Source organism: Anopheles merus, chromosome 2L, assembly GCF_017562075.2.
Source record: "Anopheles merus strain MAF chromosome 2L, AmerM5.1, whole genome shotgun sequence".
NCBI lineage: Eukaryota > Metazoa > Arthropoda > Insecta > Diptera > Culicidae > Anopheles > Anopheles merus.
In genome coordinates, this window is record NC_054083.1 from 15078223 (window position 1) to 15099705 (window position 21483).

Consider the following 21483-nt stretch of genomic DNA (forward strand, 5'->3'; position numbering starts at 1 on the left):
CAAGTGAGTACTAAATTCAACCTTAATTCAATCACAGGTAGGTAAAAAACATATTCATGGTGTTTTTAGTCTCTAGCAGTATCTTGAGAGGAGATATCACTAGCAAGTGGGGTTCATTATCTTATCAGTTCTAATGGTGCATTTGATAGCAATATTGAATATCTACCAAACCGTCAAGCGTTAATACAACCATATTTCTTTCTTTTTACATTCAAAGTAATTTAAACATGCAAACATATATTTAACTGTTGTTTTGTTTTGTGTTTTTATTACTGTTCATTTTTATTTCTAACTTTTATTTATTAAGAAAAAATTACTACTTAAAATTTACTTACTATGATATAACAAGGAAAGAAACAAGAAGGAAAAAACATATTATTTATCTGGATGTCTTCTTTGCATGGGGATTCGGATACACGATAATAATTTTGTCCTAATAAAGGTGGGGATTCGGATACACGATAATAATTTTGTCCTAATAAAGGTATTTTTTAGTTCTATTTGAATGCTGCGCAATCTTTTCGTTGATCACTGGAATGATGAATGCAGCGTTTTTTTTTTCACAAAAAATTCTAGGCAATTTCGCAAACATTCCGCCACACAACACACCTGCCGCAAAACGTCAAAGCTTGTGCCGTCAAATGGCACTGAATGAACCAACCCCCTTAAACATTCACTCTATACATCTCGGGTGTCGGACTGTGCTCCACTGTTTTTCTCTTTCGCTCGTACGTGCAGCGTCAGTCGGTCGGAACTGGTACGCAACATAACAGGATTGGTTCTGTCATCATCACCTTCCATGTATGGTGATCGCGGCTGCCCCGAAAGCTGCAGCAGATTTTGGTAAAAATTTAAGACGAATTTTGCTTTCCAAAACGCTCGCCATTCGATGGAAAACCGCTCCGGTGTTGGCCCAGTGGTGCGGGGAAGTGCGATCTGGCCCTAGTGCGTGTCTGTGCGTGTGGAAAAAAAAAACAAGTGTGTTCTTTTCAGCGATTAGATGGTTAGTGCGTTTAGAGCAGCCTTTTGTCTTTCCTGACCCGTTTGCACACTCTAGTCTGTGGCAGCAAATCGAATGGAAACGGAGAGGAACAACACCAGCAGCAGCAACAAGAGCAACAAACACGTGAAGTTCCACCGTAATCCCATATCGATATGTTGCCACTTTCCCCTTGTGTAGTGGTAGTGGTGGTGCACGAGGCCAGTGAAAAACATTGTGCACAATATTGAAGCGTCCATGCAGTGGCCCCTGTTCCGCCACTGTGAAGGTGTGAGGAAGGCAAGCCCGTGATGTCCATCTCACACCACACCGTGTCCAAATATTCCGAATCCAAGCAAACCTGCATTCTGCAGTGCGAATCGCGACGCCGTTGGGCTTTTTTCGTGCGTCTGTGAATATTATGTGAGCCATGTGAGTCAGCATCGAGGCGTGTAGTGTTGTGTTGTGCCATTTGCGTACGAAAGCGGTCTTTTGCACGTCGCTATCGCGTTGGAAGTGGTTTGTAGTCGGGTGGTCCATTAACTTGTGGTACTGTCGCTCGTTCTAGTGGCGGGGAAACCAGTAGTGGGCGGGTGTATGGGTAGAAAACAAAAGAGAAGGTGCAAAATCATGTTACCGAAGGTCAATACGTGTGTCGAGACTTGGGCAATTGTTGTTCGCTCCTATCGCATCGACGACCGACCCCTCTTTGGGTCGGTCGGTATTGGATGGTTTCGTCATAATATTCGTCTCTAGCTATTATTTCTCTAACCACGGAGTTGATGTTTGCCAGTTGTGAAGCACCTTACTTTCTTTTTTGTGTTGTGCATAATAGGGAACCCCTGACAGCTTGTTCCGAAAAGACACAGAGAAACAAGTAGTCGAAAAAAATAAAACATGAAAGAAGCCGAAATTTAAGCAGGTCGTATCCGGTTTGCGCGAATTGTTCGGCTGAAGCAGCAGCAGTGTCCGCGATGATGATGACGATGGATAAATAGAATTGTGTATTTGCAGTACGCCTGATTGAACAAGCAGCATCCGGCAGATTCTTCTGGTGCAGACGGTTCGCGCAGTAGGCCGCGTCGGATGTTGTCCTTAAAGAGCACATGCTGCGGCACTTGTTTAGTGGAACAAATAGTCGAAAAAATCTAACCGCTTGTGTGTGTGTGCGTGTTTATGTGTGTTGTTTTATGTGTTCTTGTGTCCGTGTTTTGCTTTTTCTTCTACTCCTTCAACCAGCACACTGCAGCTGTGCGATACGGCGTTATTGTTTTGTTTTTCGAGCATAATTCTGACTGACCGACTGGTAAGTAAAGAGATTCAATGTACAGATGCACATAAGTACTAAGGGATGATCCGTTTAATGTCTAGTCGGTTTGCAAATATTTTTGTGTTGGACATTTTTTTTAAAGATTGTTGCTACAATTTTACTGTTGTTTTCGTTATTTCAGTGTCTTTTATTGATGATAGAATCCTGAATTATTTATTAATTATGTACTACAGGGGTTTGAGGAATTTTTAAAGTATCTTACTGTTGAATTGATGGCTAATTTTGTTTTTGTTATAAAGTATTATTTTTACTATTTCCCCAAAAGAGTACAACAGTTGATTTGTTAACAATATGCGTGCCAAAATGACTATTTGTAGCAAATTTGAAGTTGCTATAGAGTCCATTTCCCATTACACTAAGTTCATTTCCCGTAAGAAAGACTCAATAAAGTGTCCCACAGCTATGAAAACTCCTGGAAACCGCTGCCTTCGGTTTTGAAGCGATCTCACTATTCTTATGATTGTTGTCTTATAAGCATAGAATTGTACACACAATTATTGAGTTTATTTAGTTTCGATTTTACATCATCATCACCTATTGAACAACAATATACTTCGTTTAATCTCTTTCCGGTACCGTTCGATCCGTTTCACACAGTTAGTTCTAGTGTCTGAAATCAACAGCAATGTTGAGCTGAGCGCTATCGATTGTACGAAGCAGCGCCACGACCTTGTCATGCTTTTTTTGCGATCGAAATTAAACGATTATCCTTCAATGCTATCACTCTAAAGGTGAGCACTCTTTCGATTGTGGAAAGCAAACATTTTCTAAGCTATTATAGTTATGGCAATAAGTCCCGAACGAAACGAAATAACGAAATTTATAACAAATCTAATTCAAATCGCAAAATTAGAAACTTTTACTGCCGTCCAACTAATTGTGGTTGTAAAAGCTATTTATCGGTAAAAGCACTGAATGACATACATTCTTGTGTATGTTGCTAAAGGTGAAAGAATTCTATCCAGTTGGCGAACTAGGTTGCCAGCAGTGTGCAGTTAACACCAAGCAGAAGAACCGTGTGACCCGGTTCTTGTGTGGGATCCTTGAGCCTATATTGGCGTGAACTAGGGCAACATTATTTGCTTTGGTTTCTTCCGCAGCCGAAAGTTAGCCGCAATCCATAGAGGGACGTGCCGTTTTACATGAAACTGATAATCAGTTAACTACTAGTACGTTCGTTTTTATTGCTGTTCAGCGAGAGGAGTTCATTCAAAAACATGTAGTACTCTAATTCAAAAAGGCTCAAACTCTGTAATACCGTTCATTTACTCGTTAGTCATGTATGGTACGTTTTATCATAAACGCAGCATTCCTGTGCCAATACTATACACCACACACTTATCGGTATTGATAGTCAGTCTAAATAAATAATCTTATCACCGGTACCATTTCTCGCGTACGATACTGTTCAACGTTTTGCAGTGACATTGCAGGGCGAAGTAATTTATAAATTAACGGGCCCAGTTTGTTTGTTGATTTTGGCATTATCGCGTTTATCACAACGTTCGACTGTTTACGTAGATTTTTTTTGCACGAAACTGATGAGTAATGATGGTTTGTGATATCTAAAATGAGCATTGTTTTTATCTTTCCCTACCCTTGCTAGGGGTTTGAGGCTCTATCGATCTCTTTGTCGTAAGAACATGATCAGTTGCAAATTGCACATAATGCACTTTCTTTGATTAAACAATAATTTGTCCCAAACGGTGAAGATGTTTTCTTTGGAATTTTTGTTTCAACATTATTGTATAATAATTTTCGTAAAATGAAGCTGTTTAAAGAACTCTCCACCAGCTATAAGCACATGGAACGAAAATCGTTCCTCTGGCCCGATATTCGCACCAATGGCAAAACCTTGTGTAATTAGCGAAAGGTGTCGAAAATAATCACGTTCTTTGCTCAGGGGCAGCTGCCAAGTTTTTCACAATGGTTTATGCTTGTATGGTACGGCGCTATGTGTGTTGGAAGCATAACATCCTCCATAGTTTTCAGCTGCATTTTCTAATTTTGACCATGTCATACTAAGTCTATTGTTGATGCGTTAAATTTGGCACATATTGACACGTCGCCTCTTCGGACGAGAACTGGCCGTTGTTTCTGCTGAAAAAGAAGCATGTCGCTTTGCAGTGCTGACCAACCCTCACATTTGGTGGTATTAATGGAGAATAATGTTTAAGGGGTTTTCTCCGTAATTTAAGTAATAGGTAATAATACAGTTGTACGGCTTCTTTTTTTTTTGGTTTACGAAGTATACAAGCCTTTTTTTAGAGCTCAATCCATCTATCGCTTAACTGGTGAAATCTACAGTTTAAACGACACAATACAATATATACCTTTTTAATAGTATCCTCGATGCTATTTGTTTGTTTTTTTTTTGCTTTTTTATGGTATCTTTAATTATTGGTCACGATTGTATGAAAAATAGCTAAGTATAGTTGTTTTATGCGTGTGTGTGTGTGTGTTTTTTTTAAAACTAAAAGTCTGGGCGTATGAAGAACACGTTAAAAGTAGCCTTAGTATGTCGGCTGCGTAGGGTAGTGATATACGCGCCGGCTCCTATAAAAGTCAAATGGAGTTCGATCCTCATTCCAACCAGTTTGCCCCGAGAGTAACAATATTGTATTAGGCCAATTCGCGGTGGACACATGCGTGTTGTTTCCATTTGACATCTAGTACAGTTTTAAAGATAGAGTAAGTTGGCTAGAGGGGCGACAAATACATACACAATATTATAATAATTGATGTGGTGATCATTGTTATCACAGGTGGTTCAAGTTCTACCTGGAAATGCATCGGTTTTGACAGGTAACAGTATGTTTCCAGTCATCTTTATTTAAGTTTGACAGGCTATTGAATGTTAACATTGTTTTTCACCGCGTGTAAGAAGTTACTCCACATCATTATGATATTTGATTTTCTTTATACAAGGTTTGCCACTTTCAGTCACTTTCGAGCGTGTACATAATTATTCATCGTCTCTAAGATGTTTTTCAACAGCTGTCAAATGGTGTATTTGCTTCATAATAAAATTTCGGTTTTTACATACGATTTTCAACACATCACAAAGAGCTTTCAAACTCAATCCAGCTTGAGAAGTGTTCAAAATCATGCTGAAGAAATGCAATATTATGGTGATCGAATATCAGATTGAAGTAGATTAACATTTTCTTCTTCTTCTTCTTCTTCTTCTTCTTCTTCTTCTTCTTCTTCTTCCCTACTAACATCTTGCACGCAGTGAAATACAATGTTGACATTTGAAAATGATTTGGAAAAACCCTGTATTATGTATTTTAATCATTTTACGTTTGTTGACCAGGCTGTATTATGGTCATTTTGTATGAAAAACTTAATTAGTTTGAGGATGAGGTGCAATACTTTAATGCACCGACTTTGAAACTAAGAAAGAATGTCTAAGAATCATTGGGTAACATAAAACAATTTCAATAATTAGATAATTTATCAACAATTATAAGAAACTTTAGCCCCTTGAGCTCTGATTATTCCTTTTGCGTGTATAGCACCAATAAGTATAGCTAGCCTATATAGATCGACATGAACGCGAAGGTCATAGGTCGATCAAAGAAACAAAATGAAGAATAAGAGAAATATCGTCAGTTCCTAAGATTCCTAAAATATACTACCACCGACAAACCGAAGTGACACTTCGAACAAAATGAGCTTCAAAAGTTGTCTCCTTATTTCAAATGAAAATACGTTAAACACTAGCGCCATCTCTATAATGATTCGCTTACTACACTGACACAGAGAAGAAACTGCTAAACCCCCTTTTTGTTTTTCTTCGCAAATTCCAATGCGTATTGTTTTATGTACTTCTCACATCTTTTGCATTGATTTGGAAACTTATAAAATGATTTTCCTGGGTGTTTTGTCCAATAATTCTCACAAAATCTTGCCTCACACTTCCTTCGCCATTTGTATTTAGAAAAGTTGTTTACATCGAAGCAGCAGGGAACAGAGCTTACTTTGACAGAAGTGTTCGCCTCACTGGTAAATGACAGTACTTTCGTGTGGGACACTTTTGTAACGCCAGTGTCATGTCGGTTTGTCGGTGATACTACAACTTGCAAAATTAAAGGACTCATAACTTTCTAGCACACCTAACCGGCTTGAGACCGGATAGCAAAAGAAGTCGGAAAAATGGAAAAAAACAAAACCTAAATACAGTTGCGCGTGTGTGTGTGTCTGCGTGTGTGTGACCGAAACCGATCCTTTGATTAGCTTATTATGTGTGGCCCGTTAATTAGGTTTGCTCGCATTCTGCATTTGGCCGCATTCGTCCCGAAACCAAACATAGCATTAGACGACTGGACAGCGGTTTACTTCTGTTTATTTATATGCATATATATGTGTAAGCCATCTGGATTGCGTTGAGTAAGCATCCGTACTATGTATGTGTACTGTTTTGCAATACGTTTATTTAATTTTGTATTGCGTTAGGGAAGACGTTAGTTATTGGGTGAGCAATTAGCGCACAGTCTATTGCATTTCTTGTTAAAAACTCATGGTTCTATCAAACCATATACCAACTTTTTTAGTTTTTATGCATGAAAGATCGTTTAATATAAACATTTCAACCAGGCGTCTGTACACGATTTCTGCATGCATGAATTAATCGTTCGAATTAAAATGGGCACGCTTCAGAAATGTATGAGACAGCACTAAACAGTAAACCAAATATTGAATCTAACGACCCGATGTTGATTGATTTCATTCCTGCCGTGTTTAAATATTAGCTAATGAAATGACCAAGCTGCACACGAAGCCATCTGTTCCAGCATGCAGACTGCTAAGCGGGCCGGTCTAACTCATTCCTCTTCTTCTCTTTTCCTTTTCTCATTTTCTCAAACAGAAATGTAAACCTGCCCTTCCTCGTCGGGACAGTCGAAGAAAATCAAATGAAACGGAACTGTGGTACAATTTGTACACTATTAGATTTGTAAACAGTAACCGGCGCTTCCGAATCTGGCCCGTGGACAAGAACCTGTACTGGAATAGCAGATCGAACCGGGTGTACATGTCATCACGCCCCACCCAAGCAGCTTTTAATATGAATTATTAAAATGATGTAATATATCCGGAAAGTGGGTTTAGCTTAACTATTTTGCTGTGCTGTGCTAGTTGTTAGGGAAGGAAAGCTTGTGAACTAGCCTAACCATACAGTAGCGCGCAGTAGCAGTGAACCAACAGGCAGGATAATTGAAAATGGCACCGAGTCAGAAAGTGACGAAAAAATGGGAAATATTTGCCGGCCGTAACAAGTTCTTCTGCGACGGATATCTGATGACGGCACCAAACTCGGGTGTCTTTTACTTCACGGTCATACTGATTACCGCTACCAGTGGACTGTTTTTCGTGTTCGAGTAAGTAGCCTTCTTCAGCGAGTATCGTTTACCTTTGCATTACAGCCTCTTTCGATCGCTTCTCATTGCAGCTGTCCATTTTTGGCACAACGCATCACACCCGCCATCCCGATCATCGGCGGGATCCTCTTCGTTTTCACGCTAAGCTCCCTGTTCCGCACAGCCTTCAGCGATCCGGGCATTATTCCGCGTGCATCGCAGGACGAGGCGGCATATATCGAGAAGCAGATCGAGGTGCCGAACTCGCTCAACAGCCCTACCTACCGGCCGCCGCCCCGCACCAAGGAGGTGTTCGTGAAGGGTCAAACGGTGAAGCTCAAGTATTGCTTTACGTGCAAAATCTTTCGCCCACCGCGGGCCTCCCACTGCAGCTTATGTGATAATTGCGTTGATCGGTTCGATCATCACTGTCCGTGGGTACGTATCTCTGTGCAAACAGTTGTTTGTGGAGTTGTACAAACGAACCTTACACGAGCATATTTTTCCTGTATTTGCAGGTGGGAAATTGCGTTGGCAAGCGAAACTATCGGTTCTTCTACATGTTTATTGTCTCGTTGGCGTTCCTAGCAGTATTCATATTCTCGTGCACAACGACTCACATAGTAATGTGTACGTATGCCGCCTTCGATAAGGATGTGTCGTGATGGTTGTCGATCGACACTTATGATGTTTTCCCTATTCCCTATTATCCGATTACAGTATTAAAGGAAGACAACCAGTTCATTGACGTCGTCAAGCGGACTCCTTCCAGTGTGATAATAGCGATAATTTGTTTCTGTTCCGTGTGGTCCGTTATCGGGTTGGCTGGATTTCACACGTATCTTACTACAAGTGATCAAACAACGAATGAAGATGTAGGTATCTAGGAAACAAATGCCGACGCATACCATGCACACTTCCCACATTGTAATGCAAATATCATTTCCTTACATTGCCATCCCCATTACAGATAAAAGGTTCATTCAGCTCGAAGGGTGGCCAGCAGGCAATAAACCCGTACTCGCAAGGAAACATTTGCCTAAACTGTTTCCACATTCTGTGCGGCCCAATAACACCGTCGCTAATTGATCGGTAAGACACACAGCACACCATCATTCGGGCGTTCGTTGTCACCGTTGTCAAGTTGGGGGGATGCGGAATGTGTTTGTTCATTGTTTCTGATGGTTTTTTTTAGGCGCGGTGTCGTTACGGACGAGTATCGGACGCAAATGCAAGCGTCGGAGAAATACAACAGTGCCACTGTTCCACCGTTGGTTGTGATGCAACCAGGAATGGATACGCTCAATAAGCATTACAGTATGGAGGTAAGCAAGAGTATTCGATATTTTAGAGAAGTGTTTGTAGTTCAGATGGCCATAGGTATTACAGAGTTTTCCAGGAGTTCTCATAGCTGTGGGACACTTTATTGACTCTTTCTTAGGTGAAATGACCTTAATGTAATGGAAATTGAACTCCATAACACCCTTATTGGACAAATTGGAATTTCCAAGCAGCTTGTCCAAAGCTTGTAACTTCCCATAAGAAAATGTCAAGGAAGTGTCCCAACTCAGAAAATCCTGTATAGTAAATAATCAAACAATAAAGCAAACACTCGAACATATGATGATAGCTGATGGATTTTGGAATAATTCATCAAATAATAACATTATATTGTCGCTCTTTGAAAATTTAATTTAACTAACAAAGTTATTACTTTGCCGAAAAGGTCTCAAATCACGGACACAGTCTATCCAATAGTGTCCTATTAGTCAATGCGTTGACGGTACTGAATGCTTCAAGCATTAAATGTTTTGAACCACTCATACCCGTATGACATCCGAGGTATGAATTGTATTAGAGCTTCAAAATTGTACAAATATTACAATTATTACAATAGCTATATTACAATAGCTTTTGTCAAAAACTTGTTGACAATTGTTGTCAATGATTTAGGTAATTTATTGTGTCGCTCAATTTGAAAATTTTCCTAATGCAAACGTTCAATGTGTCTTTTGTTCACCTGTTTTAGCATGAATTGCAAAACGCATCGAACGGTGGAGGCGTTGGTGGAACCGGCGTGTACCGGCAACGTAGCTACGATAACTTACAAAACGGTAAGTCGACCTCACCAGTTTCTTCAGTTAGCAGCGGTGCTATCACTAACCTAAACCATCTGAATGTAACTAACTCAAACCATGCAACGGCAGCCACTGCTAATGCTGCTAGTGCTGCGACTAAAACGAACCTAAACAACCATCCTTCACCACTGAACCATCTGCAACTATCATCACAATCTCCATCACAATATAATAATTTATCCTTGTCTTACGTGAACCTTTCGCCAAATCAACCGCAACCACAACTGTACCACCATTCCGCGAATTGCAATCTTCTCAATCTCACTCACTCGCATAACACTCCCAACAACAATACCAACAATCGCGCGTCCTCTAACAACGCGTCCTTTCGCAATCGCCACCCCCACCACCACCAACAACAACAACCACAACAACAACAAAATCAACTGCTGGCACCCTCCACGCCCACCAACATCCTGAATAATGCAACCAATTACGCGACATTCGAACGGGCGGCTCCGACCGTCGATCCGCTGGGATACGATCATTCGCCCTGCACGGCGACGGTATCGCTTCAATCGCTGCTACTGCCCTCGAACCACCACCATCGGTCGGAATCCCCAGTTCCGATACCGACCAACTTCAAGTACTTTGCACCGCAGTCCAAGTATAGTGCTAGCGGGGTCAGCATAGCCAACGGTGCTGCCGGTGGTGGAGCGTATTGCTACAGCGACCAGAGCCAGCTGCTTGGATCGTCGCTCGGTGGAGGAATCTCGCCCTCCGCGGTGCTTCTGCGTGGAGGTGGCGGCGCGGGAACAATGCCGCTGCTTAAAAGTCAGTCCGAATTTCTTCACAACACACAGCACCAACCGCATCATCCTTTAACGCCCAGCGCAGGGACCAGCGTTTCGCAGCAGCATCTGCTGCAGCAGCAGAAGGCGGCGCATCCGCTGCACTCCATGAGCCTCAACATGACGCTTCCGCGCTATCCGTACCATCGTAACCGTGCGATCGGCATCCGCAAGTCTTCGCACGATCTGCAATTGCCGATCTATCAGCACCACCCACTGGAGGATGGCAAGCAAACGAATGGGCTCGCTCATGGTGCGGGCGCCTACAGCGCAGGGCTCTACTGTTTGGGCAATCTGGGCCCGGGTGGAAACAGCACGAACAGTCTGAACAATCACTTCAACCCGGCCGCAGCTCCTGGCGCCGCCCCCATCGTGATACCGTACAGCAACGGGCTGATGCTGAAGGATTCGTCGGCCTCGTCTTCGTCGTCGTCCGGTGGCTCTTCCTCGTCCGCCTCGGCCTCGACCGCTACCATATCGTCCAACTCGACGTCCTCCGCTACCTCGTCGTTGGATCGACGGTGCCGAAGCAATCTGCTCCCGTCCGGTTCGGGGTCCGGCTCCTATCTTGCCAGTTACGATACGATCACTACGCTTTCCGATCAGCAGCAGCAGCGCCAAAACGTTGCCCCTCACACTTGCCCCAATAGCCCACGGACAATCCGGTGTGGCAGTCCCAGTTGCAACAGTGAGCTGGATCCGATGCTACACTCGAAGGGTAGCGGTGGGGGTAAGCAGCACGGAAGCGGGGGTTACCATCGACATAGACACCACCAGCAGCAAGCAGCAAGCGGAGGCGGTGGAGGATATGCGAAATTCTACCGCAAGCCATCCTATCAAATGAAGTCGTCATCCTCGCCGACGCCCCCGATGGTGCTGCCGTCGCCCCTGGCCGGGCCCGCATTCGGTAGCGGTGGACCGGGAGGAACCAATCCCGTTTCCCCGGCCCTCTCGTATAGCCAGTTTAGTCCCAGCTTCTGGAGCGCAAACACGTGCGTTTCGTCGAGCAATCGGAGCAGCATGCTCAGCACGGCCAGCACGCTGGGCGGCAGCAGCACGCCGTACGTCGATTGTACCAACCACAATGGTCTGATGAATGGTAGTGAGGGTGGTGGAAGTGGTGTTGGTGCCGGTGGCAGCGGTGGTGGAATGGGCGGCCAAGGAACAGTAGCAGGAGGTGGAGGTGGAGTAGGAGTAGGAGGAGGAATGGGAAGCAGTGCCGGTAATAACAGTCCGTACGTACAGCGGCGTGGCGGAAGCGATAAGCAGCGCTTCTCAAACGTTTTCGAGTATCAGTTTAACAATTTTGATCTCAACTCGATACACGAGGATGCTACGAACGAAACCTAGCATATACTACATTTTTAGTTTTGTAATTTTTTATAATTTCACAATACTCTTCACATCACATTTCTCTGCCACCTCATTGTCACTACTACTCACTCCCCCTGCTCCTTATGAACTATTCGATCCGGTCACTATTTACGCACACGTCTGGTGCAAAGTGCGAATGTGCACCACGGTAATGGCATATCACGGTGCTTCGAAGCAAAACGGCTGGTTCTTGATTTTATCCCTTTTTTGTGCAGCTTTCTTGCAGCGGTTTAAGTTTTTTAGCATTGTTTTGTTTTTCAAGGGTATTTTTTGTTTCGCTTTAGCGTGGTGTTTGTTGTGGTTTTGAGACTGCACATTCTTCGTTGCCCTCTGGGTTTGCTCTGTGATCTGTGCAAATGGTGTTTTTTGTTGTTGTTGTGATTGCAATATGGTTTTATGCCAAGAACAAACACATTCTCTCCATAGTTATTTAGCTAAACGTATCTTTTGAATTGCAAATATTTATTATCGGTTGCAAATGGTCGTTGAAGTAGCTTTCAAGATTAAGTAAATCATAGACTAATGACGATGTAGCAAATGTTGTCTTGATACTACGCTCCGTACGGGGTGAGAGTTGTTTTGTCTCATTTTAATTATTCAAATTCTACACCTGATGTAAGCTATAGAATACATACACTTTTTATATCAACTCATAGACTTTTAAACTGCATTCAAAATATACATAAAGATTTAGAAAATGTGAAGAAAAAATTACAAAAATCCTAAAAATGTACCAATCGTTCGAACATTCTAGCAGCATTCTGCACTATTAAGCAGCTTCTTAAATAATAGTTCTTATTTCCTGCTCAAAAAATGTTAGAGAGTTGTCGTTACGTCACCAGCAGAAATGACTACTATCGGGCATAATAGCTAAGTGGGTTTTTTAATCAACAAAAAGTAGCAAACATGTTCCAGAGAGAGAGAGAGAGAGAGAGTGAAAGCGTAATTCCTAGTTACTTCTGCTTGATTTTGAGTGCATTGCTTCGTTTGCTAGTTAGCTAAAAACATGAACATCAACACCATTTGTGTCAAGTGTATCGTATTACGTACAAGCTCATTCAACAAAGTTGTTAATGTTTATGATTCGTGCTTATCGTTTGCATCGTATTTCATTATTTTGAGCAGGAACCAAATTTGCAGAAGTGCACATCCGTTGATTTATCCGTTTCCACTACACGATTTATTACATCGTTTGCTCTTAAAGAGAAACAAGTGAATCCCGTTGTTGTATAGTTGTGATACGAAAACCAAAGGTTTACTGCGCCATTTAAGCGTGGCAGAGTTGTGTAGGGTAAATACACAAGTTAAATGAATAGTGTGAAAAATCCTTCAAAAGGAATATAAACAAAAAACCTGACCATTGTTAAAGAGATCTTCCAGCCACATTTTGGGAGTTGTTGTTGATTTTACGTTTTTTTAAACATTTATGAATTGCCTTATTCTGCAGCGAATTTACCACAATTTGTATGTTACATTCTTATGCAAAACGCAAACACATGTACCATGTGCCTGTATTTGTGCTTGTAGTAATATTTTCTTATTACAGAAACTATTTTATTTTTACTTTCGATTGAAACAATAAAAAGATGAACAAGAATTATAATTTGAATTCAATGTTAGAAGCCATGTTTTCGTAGAACAAGTTTGGCAAACAAGATATAAAGCATTCACATTTAGCCAGTTATCTTACTAAAATGTTACATAGGAAAAGAAAATTGACATCAAGACAGTTATTCCGGACAGGACAGGAAAACCCCAAATAATACAATCAATACTAGAAAGAAGGAAGTGTATCATCTTTAGTGAAATTATCTTTTTTAAATAGAAATATGTAAGAAAAGGCAAACAAGTAGTAAAACTTATATTTGATAGCTATAAAAAAAGAGAGGAAACATACAAGTACAGTGTCGGAGGAATATGTGATGCGTCTTGTCGACTAGCAATTGGTTGAGGATTCATTTCCTCGCTGTTGGCCACGATTGGAACAACCCCATTCAAATCAAACACTTTTCTTTACTTTCGCTCTCTCACTTTGCGCCGAGCCTATATTTACCTACTAACCGCCGTGCCGGTACCAGTGTTTTGCGTGTGTTGCGTTGGGTATCGGTGAGTGTTGTTACGTATTTTCTAAAGCCAAATCGATTCACACAACCAAATGTACTCCCTTACTTTTGAGTATGTTTGCAGTCTACTACTTCTTCTCCCTTTTTTCTATCCCAAGTTACCAAATTTTCAACTCTGTTTCATTTATCTTTTTTACTTTTTGTCCATTAATTGCTTCCATTTGCGTTTTTATTTTTATGCTGATCCGCTGCTGAGCTCTAGAATGTACTGTATTGACCTGTACCTATCTTAACGAGAAATAATTCGGCGCTTGTTTTCCATCTGGTATTTTCCAATAAGATGTAGAAACTTTTTGTTCACTATTCCTGTTTTGCTCCTGTTCAGTTTTTTTCTTCCTTTTTTTCAATGATTTTGTTGCCAAATCCCATCACAGGTGGTTTAGTTTTGTGCTTAGCTATTTTCACTTTTGTTTGTGATTTTTTCTCTAAAAACTAGAAACTTTTTTTGTTTCACTTTAAAATACGCTATTATTGCATTAATTATTCTAAGAAAATTAGTTTTACAGTATTATAGTATATGACGAAAAAAAGATAAAAGACTGAAAATTGTATTAAATTTAAATTAAACAAAAAAAAAACAACAACAAATACTCACATTAAAAATCGTTTTCATTGATTACCAAAACGAACCATTATACTCATTCAAACATTCTAAACAAAATACTACTAATGTACTACTAACAATGCAACTAAACCCCGTCAGTAAATTGTAAACAAATGTACTAACATAACCGCTGGTATACTGAATGTGTTTTGTTACATAGTGTTATGTAGCGTTAAGTTGTTAGATTTTGTTAATACTTCCTTTCCGCAGCTAGATTAAGTTTTGGTTAATTTTGTGCAACTCTTACCCTGCGAAACGGTTGTCTTGTTTGTATATCTTCAAATTCGATGCATTGGCGTAGCAAAAAAAAAAAGAGCATATTTGCATTGCATTTATTATGCAACGAAATTAAACTGGAGTTTTCCTTCTCTGTAATGATTGGTTGCATGTGTTTAATTTCCTTTATTCTCGTTCGCTCGTTCGTTCGTTTCATTCGTTTGTAACCTGCCGCTTAGTAACATATTGGTACCCAGTTACTTTGTAATTATTATTTCGCTATCTTTACTGACTAGCAACTATTGCTAAACAATGTGTTGAGTATTGTGGGCGCCATTGTTTATCATTGTTCGTTCTTTTTCCTTGTTACAGATAAATCCAACAGTGTGGCGCATTTGGTCGAAAACGAGGCGCCCCTATCAACGACCGGCAATGTTTCGATCTTATCGGGTGGTGCCGCCGGTGGCTTAGAAGATACCACCACCACCACCGTTCTGCTCGACGAGGACGGCATGGAGCTGGAAACGAGAGGCATGGGTGGTGGTCCATCGATGGACGACTCCAGCAATCAGCTGACGGGCAGCTACACGAACCTGTTCCGCGACTCGATGAGCAACGGTGTAGCGAACGGTCCGAGCGGTGGAGGCCAGCCGGGGAAGCCCAACAACAGCTATCATCATCATTCCAGCATGATGATGAGCGAGTGTGACAAAATACAGAGTGCCGATGAGATTATCAACGTTAGCGAGCTGATGATGGTGTGCAGCGTGAGCGGTCACGAAAATGTGTACAGTAATGTGCCGCCCGCTCAAATCTCGCCGTCCGGATCGGCGGTCGGTTTGCTGGCGTCGCCCAAGCGGGCCAGCGTGGGAAGCAGCAACGTGTCGGGCGTCGTAGACGTTTCCAGCTCGACCGTCGGGCCCGGTGGCTATCAGCACGTATACTCGAACGTAACCAGCCCGTGCGGGCCCGCCGCTGCCGAACAGCTGCCCACCGGGGTGTCTACGGGGACGGGAGGAATCAGCAGTAGCCAGCAACAGCAGCAGCAGCAGCAGCAGCAGCAGCAGATTCATACTGCACTGGGAAACGGCAAACACCATCAGCAGCAGCATCATCAACATCATCATCATCCCCATCATCAGCTAGCATTAGACGATCCATCACAGCTGCTCAGCTCTACGTTCATTAGCAACGATCTCGATCTGGACGATCCGGTGCTGTCCAGCTCCTTCGCCACGGCAACCAAAAGCACTGCCAACACGATGACAAAACTGCACCCACCACCAGCACCGTCCTCAGCCGCTGGTGGCCCGATGTTGGCCGCGCAGCAACAGCATCTAAAGCAACCCCAAGCAATGATTACCACGATCGAGATGAAGAACGTCATCAAAACGCTCGACCCGAATGTGATCATACAACAGCAGGCGTCGTCGAACGGTTCGAGTGGGACGACAGCGGCCGCCTCCTCCTCGGCGAATGTGATCGATAGCAATGGAGGCATCGCATCCATGCACAACAACACCACCACCACCAACAACAACAACAACAGTCACACCGAGTCGCCGATGTTTATTTCACCGAGCGCGAGCCGGATGCGGCTGCTGCAGGAATCGACGATGATCGATACGGCACTCGATCTGGACAGCTTGGACGGTTCGATCGGCAACCACTCCCAGTCCTGCCTGGTGAAAACGGCCATCGTATAGTAAAGAGGGGATGGGAGGAGTCGGAGTGGGGGGCTGCATGAACAAACCCGTTCCAAAGATACATTCCGATGTGTACTAGATGCGTGTTCGTGTGTTAACGGGCTACAGGCGACGATTTGACAGTCTTCTAGTGAACAGAAACATAGAAACATCATTGACGGGATAGTTGCCTCAAGGAAACGACACAAACATAGCGGTAAGAGTGTGTAGGATACGCCAAACGACTATTCCGTGTAGAAAAAAAACAACAACCGTCAGGGAAACCTCAACCCGCCAAACCGTTTCCTCCGCCAGTGTGCATATTAGAGATAGACAAACCTCTTCGCCAGTGTACACACATACACATATACACAAACACATCCCGGGGTACTAGATGAGTCATGACGCGGCCGGAACAATATGATAGAGAAAATTCAAATGATAGACCTATCCAAATAGTGTAACACGTGCAAGAAAAAAAACTATAATTCAATGCACTATTCCCTTACTGTGTGATTGTTTGGACACTTTAAACCATTTTCCCGCCCCGTGGTTTCGTTTTGTTGTGCTTTTTTTCTTTACAAAGTTTATGTTTTTCCTTGTTGTTGTGGTGTGGTGGCGCGCTTATGCTACGATTATTACACGGAGAACCGGCCGGCAAAGAGATGCACAGAACGATCGAACAAAAAGGTGATAGGATCCGATGGCACCAGGCGAGATGAATTTGAACCGATTGCTAGAGTGATAGAAGACAACGACAGCGATTGCGATTAACTGCTTTACGACACTAATACATAAGATGTATATTTTTTCTTGTCTGTTAAGATATGTAAATGAGACGAGGGTGGAAGAATTCGATTGCAAAACGACGCGACGAGATCAACTGCCGTACTGACCGGCGAGGGTAATATACAAGTTTGTTGACCGATTTGTGTTGCCAATGCCACAATGTTACTTGCGACACAGAGAAAGGATGGCTGATGTAGGGGAGGAAGCGAAGGAGAGCACTGTAAGCAGATTGAATGAGAGATCCGCGTATGTTCAACGAAGATGATGAGGTTTATGCGGTTTGATCGTAAAGTAAAGTAAATAAACAATTGTACAGAATAACGTTACTTCACCGATAACATATTTTATTATTATACACCTCACTCTTGTTTCTGCTTTCGCGACGATAATTTCTACGATTTTTTGCGGGGTTTTCTTTTTTTTTTTTAGTTAATGTACATATTTTGCAGCTACGGCGAAGTGTTCGTGCAGCATATGGTAATCACTACATAACTCGCGAGACGCAAACGCAACCAAATTGACTGTAAGAGTGGTGTCACTGTTTGGATAAAGGTACACACCATTGCCACCCCGTTTGTGGATTAGTTTAAAATTGCATTATTTACCGCACATTGCCTCTACACCCTTCTTTATTGTCGTTCGGAACGCTCTCTCTCTCTCTCTCTCTCTCTCTCTCTCTCTCTCTCTCTCTCTCCCCTCTCTTTCTCCCCCCCCTCTCTCTCTCTCTCTCTCTCTCTCCCTCTCTCTCTCTCTCTCTCTCTCTCTCTCTCTCTCTCTCTCTACATGGGGTGTTTTCGTATTTAGCTTGTATTAGTCTTGTTCGTCACTGCATTGATAACTTCTACATACACTTCAACATATTCTGTCTAATGTTTCTGCCATCACTTTACGTTTCTCGCATTACTTCGCTTTCGCCTACGGTTCGCCAGTTCGCTGAAGCTTATGTATAATCGTTATTAAATACTTATGTACTATCTCGTGCCTCCATATTTCAGCGATCTTACTCTCAGGCATTTAGCGATCGCGCACGTGCAACTTTGCAACCAAAAGCACAACTTTGCGCTGCTAAACTACATTACAGAAGAGTGGTTCCTAGACGGTGATGGTGTACCCACGTGCACTACCCGATAGGATGACCCTGTACTTGACTCTAAGCGATGAAACGTTGTAATACAGTATTGTTAAGAAAAAAACAAGGAAAAAAGAAGTTGCATTTAAACAATCGAATGGCGCATTCGCGGCCGCACTGAATGCGTTCTCTTGAGCTGAGCAATCGTTGGCGTTGTGTGTGAGTGAGTATGTGTGGTTGTGTCTCGGTTTACTCTTATACAAGAACAGCACTAAACATCTAAATCCGTAACGTAAACGTCTTTCCTGAGTTCGGTTGCGTCTCCACATTGCGCTAAGGATAGTGTCTAATGTCTAACAGAACAAAATTGTCGCACATCTTCGATTACCGCTGTCGCATTAGGAACTAAAAACAATCTCGATAGTCTGACAATACAGAAGTGTAAGTACATGAAATCAGTGCCTGTGCCATATTATTGTAGGCGTGTGTGAATTTCGCAAAAAATAACGCAATCCTCTTCCTCGGTCATGCTGCGTCTTGCCAATTTACGTTTATGGTGTGCAAATCCGCGCGGATACCTAATCATTTTTCTTACCATCTAACTAAGCTATAGTAATCCCGTATAATATGGTCGTGATGAAGCATAATATTGCATTATTCGAATACAATAGCAAACCCAACATTGACGGCTCATGACGAATTTCGATTGGTAAGCTGTGTTCTTTTTCCGTCTTCTCTCCGTCGTTGGAAGGAACTTTCTTTTTTTTTTCAATTTCTCTCTAACCGACACTGGGCGCGAATCTGATGCAACTGGGTGTGGGGATGGGGCTACTAACACTACAAATACGGATGTACGCGCACACGATACATGCAAAGCGTTCTCTACATTTCGCGGGAGCTCGTTTCCGACTCGTTTTTTAGCTATCATTGAACGCGTTTAAGCACTTGCTGATAGACACTGGAAGACAAGTCCTCGTGGGGTGGAAGTTCCATTGGAGTTCCATGCCGGATTTCCAGATGAATGGATGGGGGGAGTGTGGAGGGTTGGAAAATGAAGACAACGTCGTGACAATCTCGTCTACAGTAGTATATCGGCAGCCCGCGATGTGAAGCCCACACACGGGTGAACGCCTAATATCAGTGGTTCAGGATGAGCACCATCTCGTCGTAGATCGCGAAGTAGAACGCGGACATGAAGCACGCCTTCAGCAGCGCCGGATACAGCCCCTTGTACAGCCCTATCGCGCCCTCCTGCTTGGCGATGTTGTACAGACAGTTGAACATGTTATCACACACAAAGTGCCGCCCGTACGTCTGGCGGCTCTTGGCGAAGCCCTGTATTTGCAGCCGCTTCTTAGCGAGATCGAGCGGGTACACCAGCAGCTTGGTGCAGAGGCCGGCCATCCCGCCGCAGATGAACAGCTCGATCGCCGGCAGCGTCTCGCTCGCGCTAATGTTAAAGTACTGCCGGAACATGCTGCCGAAGATGTTGTAAAACATGAACTGGCCGCCAGTGAGCGGCGCGATCTGCAGCACGCTCGGGCCGAGCCCCCGGTACAGCCCGCGCACGCCCTCGTGCCGGTAGATGAGCTTCAGGCCCTGCACCGAGCTGCGGTACCCCCGGCCCGGATCCTGCGAGATAAGCCGCGTGCGCACCACGTCCAGCGGCAGCGTGATCACGGTTGCGAACGTACCGCTCAGCGCACCGCACACAAAGTTCCGGCCGCTCTGGTGCCGCTCAAACGTGTCGACCGTGCGCAGCAGATGGTTGAACCGCTCGTACGAGGAGAACTGCGCCACGCCGTAAATGATCGACAGGACCTGGGCCGGATTGTGGCCCTTCCAGAACGCTCGCAGCCCTTCCTCCCGGTACACCAGGCGGGTCGACTGCACGATCGTGCGGTACTTGGACGTGACGTGCTGCTCGCTCAGTGGCTCCACCTGCAGCTGGAACCGGATCTTCAGCACATCCAGCGGCTGGCAGATGAAGCGCGTGATGCACCCGGCAAAGCCTCCTGCGATGCCCGAGTTCGACGAGGTGTCGTTCTTTTCGCGATCCATTCTGTTTTGCCTCTCTCTCTGTCTCTCTCTCTCTCTCTCTCTGGTTCTTCTTTTGCCTGCTTTCGTTCGCGTTTTTGTCACCGTGGAGAAGCAAGCCACAGAGGGAAGGCGGCAGCACTCAATCGTCAAAACAAAAAGTTCAATCGCACCAAGGACACATTTCAAAATGATGCCTACACACGATTAGACGTTATGGACTGTTTTTTTTCTTTCACGCCTGCAAACGCACAAATAAACGTCCAACTGTTGCGTACACGCACCTTGTGGCCTTCCTGCTCGCTACAATCTTTCAAAGCACCGTCAAACACACACACACACACACGCACATGCACGCACACATACAAGTACACACTCCAAATTCCGGACGCGGTTGGATCGGGAGCACCAAGGCCGAATTTTCACACACCAAAAACGGAGCTGTTATATCACCATCTGAGCACCTTGTTTTTCACGTTCGCCTCGGTTGTGTGCTCTGTCAGTCACAGTCCGTGCGCGGTGGTCGTAGTTCGCTTGCGAGGTTAGAATTTAGATATACTGCCACTGCCGCGATGTGTTATTGTCCATCGACCGCGTCATCACTGTGAGCCACCGTCGCCGGCGTCACCCGAGCCGCCGAACTTTCGTACGTAGCAGGGACGCCAAAACAGAGGGAACCGTAGCGACCACCTCGCCGACCCTTCCATTCCACGGGACGAATGCTGACCGAATTTACGCGCTTCACACGTGTGGGTCGTTTTCGTTTTCGTTCGGGATTACCGTTGGTGGTGTTGGTGTATTGAGGTATTGCGCTTTGTTTTGCCTTCACGCTTATCGAGACTCACCGTTTGAAGGGTGCGCTCGGGCTGTTGTGCGCGATCGTCGCTCGGCTGCCACTGCCACCCATCCACTCGGCTCCACTTTCCTGCATATCATCGATTGAGTGAGTGTTTAGGGTTTGATGAGCTTTTTTTGTTGGTCTTATTCT

At 43.7% G+C, this 21483-nt stretch overlaps 2 protein-coding genes across 13 annotated transcripts; one reads left to right on the forward strand and one right to left on the reverse strand.

The window, feature by feature from the left end:
• The first annotated feature begins 696 nt into the window (after positions 1-696).
• Positions 697-17715, forward strand: LOC121592123 (palmitoyltransferase app). Of its 12 annotated transcripts, none has more exons than XR_006004637.1 (11): positions 697-1003; positions 1815-2285; positions 7180-7690; positions 7762-8107; positions 8188-8299; positions 8390-8544; positions 8640-8761; positions 8865-8994; positions 9699-9783; positions 10372-14078; positions 15288-15377. XR_006004637.1 is itself a non-coding variant. In XM_041913445.1 (11 exons), the coding sequence occupies exons 3-11, from the start codon at positions 7533-7535 to the stop codon at positions 15289-15291; spliced, it is 2574 nt and encodes an 857-aa protein (XP_041769379.1). In that variant the 5' UTR covers positions 698-1003; positions 1815-2285; positions 7180-7532; the 3' UTR covers positions 15292-15377. The 12 variants fall into 12 exon arrangements, 2 of the variants coding, with proteins under 2 accessions (XP_041769379.1, XP_041769380.1); XR_006004641.1 differs by having other exon boundaries at positions 1978-2285; XR_006004639.1 differs by having other exon boundaries at positions 1994-2285.
• Positions 17716-19194: 1479 nt separating this feature from the next.
• LOC121592127 (mitochondrial thiamine pyrophosphate carrier-like) lies at positions 19195-20908 on the reverse strand. The gene has a single exon (XM_041913452.1). The coding sequence runs from the start codon at positions 20517-20519 to the stop codon at positions 19596-19598; it is 924 nt and encodes a 307-aa protein (XP_041769386.1). The 5' UTR covers positions 20520-20908; the 3' UTR covers positions 19195-19595.
• Positions 20909-21483: the final 575 nt, after the last annotated feature.

Bases quoted from the DNA above. Each gene is read 5' to 3' on its own strand.
- LOC121592127 (XM_041913452.1), bottom strand. From the start codon at position 20,519: ATGGATCGCGAAAAGAACGACACCTCGTCGAACTCGGGCATCGCAGGA.
- LOC121592123 (XM_041913445.1), top strand. From the start codon at position 7,533: ATGGCACCGAGTCAGAAAGTGACGAAAAAATGGGAAATATTTGCCGGC. The intron at 8,545-8,639 runs GTAGGTATCTAG...TCCCCATTACAG, and splicing joins ATCAAACAACGAATGAAGAT to ATAAAAGGTTCATTCAGCTC. The intron at 8,762-8,864 runs GTAAGACACACA...GGTTTTTTTTAG, and splicing joins ACACCGTCGCTAATTGATCG to GCGCGGTGTCGTTACGGACG.